We start from the raw sequence: 13149 nt of genomic DNA, 5'->3' as shown, positions 1-13149 counted from the left end.
AAAGCATTAAACCACAAGAACTCGAAAAACTTGTCAGTCTCTGACGCTCGGCTCCTGATTAACGAACGTTTATCGTTTTCTCTCAACTGTACGCATGGTTTATTACACCGTTAAACCGACAGTAAGTGTGGTCTCTTTCTTAAAAATTTTCCTGATAGTGTTCCGAGCAAAGGAGTTCTTTGCTTACATACGATAACATATGCTGATCGACGTTGGGCGATTTATGAAGCCCCTTTTTAAAATATGTAATCGTAAGAAGCAAGGAAAACATATGTTCTGATTTCAAAATAAACTATAGGTGTCATGAATTAGTAAAACAGATCGATCAGGAGTAAGAGCATTTTTCAGTTCTTTCTGCGAGATCAGGTAGCTAGTTTCTAATATCAATGATAGAGACACAATAATCACCTTACTCATTTTCAATCATGGGATGATAATTGGGAAATTAGGCTGAAGGACCGTCACATGGTATTGAATGAGTGAATTAAGCTGAATCACGGATGATCTCCGCGGTACCTTTAATAATTTAGCCGAACGTGCCACATTCATTCATGTTGATCAAAATTATGAACCAATCCTATTCTGTTTCAGCATTTCCATTTCATTTTTTATTTGTTTGCTTCTACATTTAGAAACTTCGCCTGTTCTGGTTTTGAAATTACCTTTGAAGACCTTGAAATATTCATCTATATCTATAAAAAGAACTGCAGTCATTTACATAAAATCACTTAAATGCAATCATTCAACCTCTTACTTTTTCATCTGTCAGTTTAAGAAATCAAGATAAGGCATATTCTCCCATTAACCAAAAAATTCAATTAACCTACAACCCTCAGTGATCCGTCGAATAGATAATATTTTCTTGTTTCTGAAATTTCTCAAGGTGAAATCTTACAGTTCCAAACTTCTCTCGTTAATCTAACATCAACAAATTTTACGAAGACTTCCCACCGAAAACTTCCTATTTCAGAGGTTGGATTGCGTCATATCTTAGCTTGTCGAAAGCACGGCGTGTTGAAAGTATTACACAGCTTTTGTGATTCAGTTACTCAGGTTAGTATATTAAGTGTCTCTATAAGAGGTTCTCTATTAGTTCGGCTAACAGGAACGTAAGAGACCTTATTGCACTCCTCAGAGATCACTTAAAAAGCTGTCTGTTGGCAAACCAATCACCATCAGAATAAGGCAAGGTACATGAACTCTCCCTCCTTAAAGACAGAGCAGCAAAGCTGTGTGTATTGTGTTCACTGTAAAGTAACAGGGAATGGAAAAAAAGATCAATTTGATCTCAAAATAGATTTAGGGTTGAAGGCTCAAACGGAGGTAAATAGATTATCCAGGTTTACAAAATAAACAAGTTCCGTTTTATTTTTTATCTCCACTGAGGTAGCATGGAAATGTAATACTTGTAGCAGAGAGAGAGAGAGAGAGATGTAACTCAGTTCCCTAGGTGATTAAAAGTGATGTTGTAATTACCTTAGAGCAAAATTTGATAGCAGTAGGCAAATTTTGGAGATAATTAACAATTATGGACCAGAACTGCAGAAATCTGATATTAAATATTTCTAGTAGGAGTGCCCTGGCGCATGTTAAGACCGAAGATCTCAGCCATTAACCGCTTCACAAAGAGGAAAATTTCGATACGGAGAGGTCCGTGAGCCAGCACAGACAACTGGGATCTAAAGAAATCGAATGAACTCATGATTATTATGCGATCTTTAACGTTCGTTGGAATTCCACTCCGAAAAACGTTTCTTTGAAACTCTGTGCCGGGAATTCGTCATTTATTACGACCACGCACTTTTCGCATAACACCTTATTCTTTTTCAGCCAACCACGACTAAGTCACGTTTCAGAGGCTTTTAAAAGAGTTTTAGATTCTCTTACATACATAAAATGTTGGGTTATCTATAAACCTAAACTGGTGTTATTAGCTTCGCCAAGTGTAATTAACATGTCATTGAGTTCCGGAGGAGATAGAAAAGATCTGAGAATAACTTGCCTTTTGCCTGTTTTATCTCCAAATAGCGTGATTTGACATAACGTGCTTGCTAAACTGTGGCACTCAGGAGCAGATAAATACAATAGCCACATATTTTATTTTAATCAGTCTCGAGAAGGACAGACGCCTTGGTGAGTAGCAGCACTTAACTTAAATTATACATAGAACTGTAGTCAAAATGCATCTTTTTCTCGATGAAAACTCACATACTGAGTAACTTTTCCTTTTCATTGAATTTGGGGTGTAGCTCTGAGTGCCAAGATCAAGGCATCATAATTCGTTACCTGGGATTTGACTGTTCTGAAGTAGGCTAAAAACCAAAGTGTTTCAGGGACGATTTTCATAATATGTTGTTTATATTTCAGCCATTTACTTTGCATTTGTATTGCAATCGACGTCCATCGTCACTAAATGGTGAACTTTTGAGCGTTTTTTTTTCTTACTTAGTGAGGTCAAATCTTAAAGCGACCATGGCTCTTGTTCATCGTATCTTCAATCTCAAGTAAATGGATATGAAAACCTTACATACAATTAATGGCATTGGTGGCGGAAATGTGATAACACATAACCTCTCTCACAGGTCTTGCAATGTCAAATGCCACTTTCCTTTTCATATGATTATCCTTTTCTTCAATAACTGATAAATGAACCTAAGTCACTGTGTCCTTGCGTAACGAGAAAAGTTTCAAACTATCCTGCATTCCGTTGTTTTCATTTGCTTATTTTTTCACCATTTCCACTACAAAATATGTATTTTTGGAGGGGATTTGTTCATTTAAGTTCATAGAAATCAAACAAAACTCGCGAAAATCGAAATTAAATGCTATGTTTTATAAAATGGATTTTAAGACGTGGACTCGAATAAAAGTATAGAAACAATTAAGCGACTTCAGAAATAAGTGTTTCATTTCCACGGTGAATAGCAGAATTGTGTTTAGTCTGGCCAACTTGTCTCGGTTACCATTATAATGAATCACTGCTCAGGTTTTAAACAATGAAGACATTTCACACGGCGCACAAGAATAATCATTATTTGACACCAATTTGCTTTGCACCTTTTCAGTTGCTTAGCTTTAAGCTCTCATTTCTGAGTCCTTTCAATTATTTCAAATAAGCCTTTGATTTCTTGGCTTTTTCGGTGCCAAACTATTCCTGCCACAAAGTATGTTATAGCCACTTAACCAAGAGCATTCTCATGTGAATTTAGCCATTCAACTTTCAGTCATACAGCATTCATGTTGCTGAGATTGGATTTTAAAAAATGGCCCTCAAGGCTACATTTTCAATCGCAAAATATGTGTGAAATATCTGCTTTCGCTGTCTCAACAGTAGGTTTTAAGGTTTGTTGATTCTTAAGTAGGCCTTTCTGGAGACTTCTGATGTAAAACTGATGACTCATCGATGGGTGAACCAGGAATTCAGTGTTATTTCTTAATCAAAGTTAGAATAATTGTTAGGCATTTGATTCATTTTTTAAGATAAGTAGGGTTTCAGTGGTATTTACATAAGTTTACGTATGTAGGTCAGTTCGTATTTGGCATTTTCCTTTTTTTTTTACTCATTTAACAAAAGCTTTTCCTGCAGAGACTCGAATTTAACTCAAAAAATGAATTTTTTTTTTTTAGGATCGAAGACCTGCCGGTAGATTAATCGATTTTCGTGCGCGATATCAAGCAATGATACCTAATGTGGTCGCCTGTACGTGCGTGAAGTAGGAATCTGCCATTATTTAGACGGCTATACATTGCTTTCTGCAAAGAGGGCCTTTTGAAACTTCTCAAGTCCGAAATCAGCGAAAAAAGGAATCGAAACAAAACAATTTAAAACAAACCAGAGATATTGTCCAACACTGTTGAAAGATTGTAGTCCTCCCTCTAAAAGTATAATTTATAGAAAGCCACCGGAGGGTCTCGCTAAAAAAACACAGCTCTTGCTTTTTGTCATTATCGTTTGATTCTTCCATTTGAGTGTCTAAAATTTTTGTGATGTAATTTCAAAATAAAACAGAAGTGGCACTATCCATCTTAACATGAATAGTGTTAAATACTGTAAGATCGAAAGCTGTTACCTCGAGAAGTAGCTTTGCATTTATGTCGTTTTCCAGTTTCTTGTTATCTTTGCAATATAATCTTATGAGGTCACAATGGCAAATGGGAAATTGGTATCAACATATATGTTTTTTTTCGTGTCATCTGTTATCTGTCTTCAATTTCCTATTTAAAATATAAAATAATTACTATTCTTATTGTCTTTTGACACAGAGAATATCTTCAGGGATATCAGAGTAGATTTCAAAGTGCCAAGGATTTTGTGATGTCTGTAATGTTTGCCAATTACACAGGTGAGAGTTAAACACTTAAATATGATACAGATAAAAAGATTTCTATGAACTCATCTTTGAAGCATAAAGGTTCAATAGGAGTTTAAAGTTCAATAAGAAAACTCTGTGTTGACAGATGTTTAAAACATAAAACATAATAGAGCAATCAGAAAAACAACAGTTAGAAAGAAAGATGTGTAAAGACAAAGTCTCGCCTAGAATGGTTATATAAAACTTCGAGATTTTCGTTCAATTGAGTTCATTGCATACGAAAAGTTTTGAGGCTGGACATCGTCTTAATGAATTCACCATGGGACATTTTTGAGGAAGCCTGCATCTGAAACATGTCCAACAAATTGACTTGTTTGAATAGAGAATACAGCTTACCGCTTGTTATGTACCAACTGGTTGTTCCCAGAAGTAAAATGAGCTAGAATTTTCCTTAATTAAGTGAAAACCAATCTTCGTGACACAGAGATCCTTTCTAGCAAATCTATTGGTAAATCTCGCGGTTCAATTTTGCGGACGAATGGATGGTCTTTTGTTTCACAAGGAAACAAGTTTACTATCCTTTTTCCCTTCTGTCTATTTTCTCAGAAATGTTATGAAAATTTTAAAAAAGACTTAAAACAACAAAGTAAATTTAATTGCAGCCTTTGTCTTTAAGATTTTGTAAGATGATGTCGGCCTCAGGTCAAGTCTTAAATTAATATTGATGTTTATAATTTTTATCTTTGTATCATACGCCAAACTGTCTCTTTTATGGCGTCACTCCACTCAAGTGTTCCCTGAAAGCCGGATGATAGTTATTTGCGATAAGTGCATGAAATAATAGGGATTTCCATATCACAACAGCTACATTTTTAACATAATTTAGCAAAACAAAGGGATTGGAGATTATGGCGGAGCAACTAGGGAGCAACTTGATTTAACATGTACTCAGAAGTCTCACAATAATAAGTTGTTTAAACTAATAAATTATATATACGAGGGCCGTCTTTGAAAAAATAGGCCTGGACTCGACAATGCTACTCATGGAACTGGGATCGAAACATAGGTGTTTACACGGAATACAAAATGCAAAATCTACTTCACAAGAAAATAAAACAATAAGCAAAATACATAAGGTAACAATTGTGTATATTTGATGTAATATATGTCACAGGAAACCAGGAAACCTAGGACCTTATCAATGTTCATAGGTATTAAGCCTAATTGACAACACATAAAACAATATTTGAATTTTACTTGGCTTATTGCATTGCCTTTTACTTTTACTTTTATTCCAGGGTCGAATTCGAGTATCCCTGGCGTGTCTAATGAATGTAGTTTTCAGCCAGCAACGCTGTCACTCAAAATCGGCTTAACGATTGCCTACGTCATCATTTTCTTCATTGGTTTCTTTGGCAACGCAATGATTATCTTCCTAGTCAACCACTATCCCGAATTAAAGACAACCTTTAATATATTAATTGTTAACATGGCGGCCTCCGATATCCTTGACGTCATTACGGCCATCCCCCTATCCCTTACGTACTTGTATGAAAGCGTAAGGTGGTTTCCAGGCGGATTTGGTGTTTTTCTTTGCAAGAGTCTGCCATTTCTTGCCTATACTTCCATTGGCTCATCCATCCTGACGTTGACAGTCATGACCTATGACCGCTACCACGCAGTCGTGCGCACAATGAGAAGACCCCTGGCTTTTAGGCTGATAGTGACGGCAATCGTTTCAACATGGGTCATTCCTGCGGTAGTGTTTGCGAGTGAACTTTACAAGTACAAGCTCTACCATGAATCGGGTCAAGTCATATGCGCCCCGCGATGGGTGGACGATCTTTTAGCTTCTCATGAAATAACGAAGTACGAGATGATCATCCGGTTTGTTTTGTTTTACCTGATTCCTCTATTAGTCATGACCGTTCTCTATTCAAAGATTGTACTGCGTATGTGGAAAAGAAGGGCACCCGGTGAACATATCGATAAAAATCGTCAGCGAATCGAAATGCAAAATCGTAAAGTCATCATTATGCTGATAACCGTAGTGACCATATTTGCCCTCTGTTGGCTTCCAGTGCAAGCCACTCACTTTCTGCTAACGTTCAACCTTAACATCTGTCTCAGTACGTCCTTAACATTAACCCTCTTTGTTGTCTCACACGCCTATCCTGCGATCAACCCATGCCTGTATCTTATATTCAACGAGAACTTCCGTGGAGCGTTTAGACACCAGCTGCGTAAAAGTCAGAGATCCAAACGTCTTTCTGTTACTGTGAGTAATGGCACGCACAAAAGTGGCTCACAAGCTGTCGGCGCCACTGAATGCCACAGATTGCTGGCGTTAGACAGATATAAAACAAGGGAAAGTGTGGTTTGAAATCAATACTACATAAAATCAAAGGGCATCTATATAAAGTAATTTAGTTCATAAATTCATCAATTTCATTATTTTTCTAATTAAGTTAGACAGATTTTCAGACATGTGCATTCAGTGAGAACAATTTTAAAACTGTCGACCATTCATGTTTAGGAAAACACGTTGGAGTAGACATTCCGTGAAACTCTTAACAATATTCCTTGTCAAGTGTCCTTGTTAATTCATCGGCAGAAGCAATTTCATCCCTGACAAGTTTTCCCTGTCTGGGTTCCGTGTTTAGAATGCATCTTGAAAGGTCAGAACGAATCTCAAGAGCCAATCGGAACAAAGGAAACTGTCACCATGTTAAAAATTTTAATTCTGAACAAACAAACTATCTAAAGTGCAGGAAAACGCGGTTTATCAAGTTTGGATTGATTTGAGTTAGGTATCTGATTGATCGAGCGGGTGGCGCTAGTTCTTTGAGCCAATCACAGGGCGCAGCAAAGCAAAACAAAGGCAACTGCAGGTCCCTTTCAGCACTCAACCGTAAAAACTGACACATGTGACACTTTTTGTACGCGGAGACTTGTCAAGGAAATGCTTATTGAATGTGTCCATCGACACGCAGGCTTCCGAACCTGTATGGCCAGCTTTAGGTGTTTCGCTGCCTTGTTGAGGATAAGAATACTAAATGTGCAAAACAGTTTTTTTAGAAAGATAAGTTACGAGAATCCAACTTACATATTATAATCTCTTGATTCTGTCTAAGATACCTCAACCAAGAAAGTTGTTTTTGTTGAGAATAAAAGAATCTAAAAAAGAAGGGAAAAAACCGGCACGTCTTGCCGTTCTTTATTTAAGATTAGCCTTCATGTCGACGTTCACTACTTCATTTCCTAAGGCAGAGAATTTTATAACATTAACTCAAGGAAAGAAGCATCTGTCGTCTCATGAAGCTCTCACTAAACTCTACCGTCCACAAAGGAGATGGCTAACTGCCAGCAGCAGGACAAGGAGCATATTTGGTTTATGAGAGCTAATTGCTTTGTTTTTATCTACAAGACTTCATTATCCATAAGGAGTTGCGGCGTCGTTCGCACGCATTTCTCGGTCATTATGTCTTGCCCATGACACTTGTTTATTAAACAGCCGATAGAATTCCGCGCTTAGAGCTTTCATTGATTAGCATCGTGATTCCGTGCGCATTGCCTGAAATAACGTGACCTTGTTTTTTGTATGTTGGACATTGGATAGGTGCCACGCTATATAAAGATACCAAGCTTGCACGTAGTCTTGCACGTTGTGATTGTAATGCGATTTATTAAACAACAAACATCTTGAGGCGAATCTAATGTCCATACTGACAAGGAATGCATTTTAAGACAAAAAAACACTTGATAATAATTTCAAGAAAATTTAGCGTGACATCGCGCATTAATGTTATTTTAAGTAGCTTAGAAGGTTATTATAGGAAAATTAAAACAGTCACGTTGGTTTCGGTATCCTGCTTTCACTAACTTATTCACTCTTCATATTAAGTGTGCATTCTCTGCACTTTCTGCTTTAAAATTCGTGTATTCTTAACACTGAGAAATTGGCGTTGTATCACACTATATCCTTTTGTTGATAAATTGGTTTCTTCCTCTCGTGACCTTTCTGCTTGGCCATGTATTGATATTAATATGTAAAGAAAAGTTCACCCTTATAGTCACTCCTACAGGAGTGAAAACGTTCACATAGATTTTAGAGATTTTCTCTCAAGATTTGTACCAACTCCGAGAACAACGATTAATCTGATTTTCAAGCATTATAAATCTCGTCAAATTAAAAGTTTTTGGCCGCTTAGTGAAATAGTCTTGATCGTTCAGTCAACTCGATGAAAGACTCGGTCGAAGTTGATCCATTAAATGTGACCTGCATGAAATAAAGCCAAACGCAGAACTGAACAAACGACATGATAAGCAGACATCCGCCTAATGGTCTTCGTCTTCTGTCGCAAATCTGAAGTATGTTTTACAGGATTAAAGTTACGAATTTCAGGATTTAGTGCAGGAATTGGGATTAAAGATTACCAGGGATAACCTTCCATGATTGGGTGATGATGATTAATTAATTTGACGGCGTCGTTGTTCTCATAAAGTTTACCTTGTCCTCTTGAAAGTCAGTAAACACAACTTACTCGGAAGCATATTGCTTCCATGCCGTGAAATTAAACTTGGAGAAGTAATCGACATTTATCTCAGGCGAAAGATGAACTACACCAACGATGGTTTATACAACATCGCAAATTCCACCACAGAGCAACCACGCGACAACACAGTGCAGACACTTCAGGTCATAGCAGTAACTCTCTTAATACTAATTACGTTCCTAGGGACGATCGGCAATATTTTGGTATTTAAAGCGATTTTTAGCCTTAAAAAGAGAAAAATCAATGATTATCTCATTTTAAATCTGGCGGCCACTGATGCAGGGACGTGCCTTGTCAGCATTCCATTAGATGCTGGGGAAAAGATGATCGGTGAATTCCCGTATGGAGCTGCACTCTGCCACGTTATTTATCCTCTTCAGTCTGTTTTGGTGTACGTGTCAGTTATGACGCTTTTATTCATGTGCGTGGATCGTTATAGACTGATCGTAACACCACTGAAGCCGAGAATTCACCTACGAACTGGAATAATAACAATTGTTGTTTTTTGGCTTTCATCTTGCTTGATCGTACTTCCTCTGTCGCTTGCACTGAGGCTTGATGGGTCACAATGTGGAGAATTATGGCCTCGTTCTTACAGTGGCAAAGTGTTCACCCTCACTATCTTCACCTCTCTTTACGCGATACCTCTGCTTTTAATGACTGTTCTGTACGCGTTCATAGTCAGAGCATTGTACAAGGACAAGAACTCTCTAAGGCAATGGACAAATGTCTCGATCAGTAGCCGGCGTTCAGCTTCCCTGCCAACACAACGAAATCTTAAAATCGTCCACGTGTTTGTTGCCGCTGTCGTGGCGTTTGCCGTGTGCATGTTACCAACGCATGTGACGTGGTTATGGCATGATTTTGGAAACGGTTCCAAACAACCTGAGCTCTTCAGCAAGGTTGTCACCTTCAGCAACATTCTTATGTATGCGAACTCTATTGTCAACCCCATCATCTTCGGGTCTATTGACTTGAAAATTCTTGCGAAAATTTGCAGGGCTTTAATTTGCCACCAATCGCATGGCAAACACCCTCGAGTATTTGAAAAAGTGTTTGTACTACGCACTACCTCTCCTCTTCCTCCAATGAGAAGCGAACGACGTTCCACGTTTAGTTTAGTGTTTAACCCTAATGACAAATCAAAGACTAGACCTTCGTAATCTAGAGGTAAAGTAACGAACGCTACTTTAAATTTTATATCAAGCAAAAGCCAGCAACCATGAAAGCGTTTGTCCTCGGTGGCAAGCTACAGGAAGACATAAGTAATTTTAGTTTCTTAACATCTTGCTGATCAGTTTGCACAGTTTTATACCGACAGAAAGGCGTATCACCTGCTAAGCGTTTTTCTACAGTCGTCAATTCCCATCTACTGAAACAAAGGGGAGTAACCTTGTGAAATGGCTCACAAGAGACCAACACGCTTCAAAAAAGTATCGTTGTGGCTGAATTAATTTGCATACTTCTGGTGAGAACAAGCAGGCCAGTCCGATGCGTTCAGACATTCAGACATAAAATTCCATTATTACGTAATCAGAACTATCTGACCATAACGGTTAAAAAAAAAAAAATGTGCCATATTTCACAGTTTGAATTAGTGATCAGCGCCTTTGGTTTGCTGATTCTTAATTTATTTTTGGACTTTGGAAAAGAGACCAAGACAGACGCTGGCAAAAGCAGAATTCACAAATTCATAACTTGAGACCGTGAAGTCTCCGTGCTATCTGTGATGAAATGCTGCATGGTCCTGTTATTTACAAGTCTCAAGACGTTACCCGGTTAATCTTTGCAAGTTAGAGAGGATTCTCTTCTTTTTATGTTTTCCGTGCTTGTAAAATACGTCCAAATAGGAATTAACGCGTACAAATAAAAAACTGAACCTCCCACATTTCCCCCTCGTACTGACGCGGAATTGACGCGAATTGACGCGGTTTACATTTGCATCACTATTTTATGAAACTGATCATTTCTTAAAAATGTTTTACATTTAATTGATCGATTTATTAGTAAGTATTACAAGACCATTCACCTTTCATCAAAGTTTTCCTCTACCGTGAAGCAATTTCGGACAATCTTTAATTAAGAGGAGGACGCTGTTCTATAATCATCAAATGGTAAAATCGGAAATCGTAGCATGACCTCTCTTCAAGAGGCATGGACGTGTAAAGTTACGCTATCTAAAGTCATAAGTAACACTACGCTTGTTGAACGTTTATAAATTGAATTATATTTCCCGGAAACATTTCCAAGTTCTCCAAACCGCGAGAGCTGTAAGGAAATCTAAAGTAGATTTGAAATAAAGATTTCCACTCGTCAGCTTAAGCCTTGACTGAGGTTTGTAAAACACTAAAAACGCTTTTATTTTTCTAAACATCTGTAAAGACTCGTTCACTTGATGTTTTTATGCAGTGCATGCAGTAGCCGAAAGCATTTTTTATTGACTCACGCAGAGGACAAGGGACTCTTTGTCCTGGGCTGCCGAGGTGGAGAATGATCTACCATGTACAAGTTAATGTATCGTCATCGAGTTTCCGTTACAAGCATAAAGCAACGCTCCAGAATTAAAACAAGGTCGACTTGACTGCAGAATACCCAGCCAAACTGCCTACCTTCCTTGCAGCTGGCTATGCGCTATGCGCTATGCAGAAACCAGTTCTTACAAAGGGTTATTACGTAAACACGCTTCTAATGAGATCATTTTCCCTTATAAAGACAGACTTTCCAGTGCTCACATTATTTTTAAAGCAAACTGCTGGAACTTTGGAAAAAAAACCGGAACATTTCAGGGCACTAACGAAAAGTAGCCATTGCGGACCAAAATACCTTAACCACCCCACCCCACCTTGAAGAAACGACTTACTTCCCCACCTTTCCGATGATTCTTGCCCAGATCTCTCTGCTCACAACAAGGAAGGCGATTGGTCTATATATGATGCTTTGCATTCAATTTTCTCCAGTCGCCAAATGGAATGTTTTTACATGCCAGAGAGGGTACCCTTTTCGACCACACTTTGTATCTCAAAAGCAAAGGACTAAGGCTATGGTCATGCACATCCAAAACGATCGCAAACGTCGGGGGTCCGATGTGAAAGATGCCAAAGGCGCACCCATATTAGTCTCTTAGCTCTACACGGAAGAGACTAGCATGGCCATGCCCTGGTTATCTTATGTGACCCCGAAATCCATGACTTGCATCCCCAGGTGAGAAAATATGCTTCCGCAGAACTCACGCGTCTTGACCCCCAAACTTCGTCAGAAAACTGCTGTGAAGCTTGATACCCAGATGTCGGCTCGGTGCACGAGAGGAATGGATCCCTAGACTTCGTGCTTGTTTTTCACAGTAGCCGAACGAAGCGTTTGCCAAAAGCCAGATGGGAGTGCCTTTTCACTATGAACCTCAACCTCAACCTTAAACTCACCCTCTACGTAACAAGCAAGCAAAAAACTCCACTCTGTTAAGGGTCATCCAAATTTTCCATTAATAATTATGGTCAATCAGTTTTAAAAGGAATAGAGAAAGTCACAAGAAAATCTAAAGCGTACATTATGTAACACTTATTCTAAAAAGGACCCTGCCATAGACAGCGGCACTTTACTTTGACTTTCTGCACTCTCTGACTTAGACGCGACACTCACATGGTTCGATTTCCGTCAAACGGCTTGTGTCAAAAGGTGACACTTAAATCTATGATGTACAACACGCAGCATAAAACGATTTGCGGTAGAATTGTGTACAGGGCATAACAAGCTTACTTTTAAACACTGGGTTACAAACCAGATCGGGTTTCCGTCAAATGGCTGTTGCAAGAGGAGAGGCTTGAGCATTCAAAAATTAATTGCTAAACCGTTCAAACACTGCACAGACAGATGAGGTACCATGGCATATGTGGCATGATGAGCTAATTTCAGAATCAAATTATGAGCGCATTCTAAGATCGAGTAAATTCAAAACTATGACGAATACATCCTTCAAAGTGGCGCTTGTTAGCAAAACGCAAGAACTCTTAGAGAAATTATGGGATTTTTCATCTCGTTGTAGTGTAAGTTTATTTCTTGTAACCTAAAATTGATCGGATTAGGTGCAATAAGTGAGAAGAAAATTTGGTGCTGACCTCTCACTGCTTAAATTTGGCAAAGAAGACAAAACAACAGCCATAACGAAATGTTTCCAATGAGTACATTTTTAGATTAAGCACTCCGTAAATTTAGAAATATGACGCTTGATAAGAAAAACACAGGACCTCTGAATCATAGCATGGGAATTTATGGAACCTTTCATC

At 38.3% G+C, this 13149-nt stretch overlaps 2 protein-coding genes across 2 annotated transcripts; both read left to right on the top strand.

Moving 5' to 3' along the window:
• Nucleotides 1-2022: 2022 nt before the first annotated feature.
• Nucleotides 2023-7409, top strand: LOC131791812 (pyroglutamylated RF-amide peptide receptor-like). The gene is made up of 3 exons (XM_066170995.1): nucleotides 2023-2133; nucleotides 4264-4343; nucleotides 5612-7409. The coding sequence occupies exons 2-3, from the start codon at nucleotides 4316-4318 to the stop codon at nucleotides 6694-6696; spliced, it is 1113 nt and encodes a 370-aa protein (XP_066027092.1). The 5' UTR covers nucleotides 2023-2133; nucleotides 4264-4315; the 3' UTR covers nucleotides 6697-7409.
• Nucleotides 7410-8625: 1216 nt separating this feature from the next.
• Nucleotides 8626-11208, top strand: LOC131791821 (neuropeptide FF receptor 2-like). Its single transcript, XM_059109197.2, has one exon. It carries the CDS (start codon nucleotides 8929-8931, stop codon nucleotides 10030-10032), a length of 1104 nt encoding a protein of 367 aa, XP_058965180.1. The 5' UTR covers nucleotides 8626-8928; the 3' UTR covers nucleotides 10033-11208.
• Nucleotides 11209-13149: the final 1941 nt, after the last annotated feature.

Source organism: Pocillopora verrucosa, chromosome 1 (assembly GCF_036669915.1).
Source record: "Pocillopora verrucosa isolate sample1 chromosome 1, ASM3666991v2, whole genome shotgun sequence".
In the NCBI taxonomy this organism is placed as follows: Eukaryota; Metazoa; Cnidaria; class Anthozoa; order Scleractinia; family Pocilloporidae; genus Pocillopora; species Pocillopora verrucosa.
Note: the sequence above shows the minus strand (reverse complement) of the source record. Positions and strands in the feature narration are given on the sequence as shown.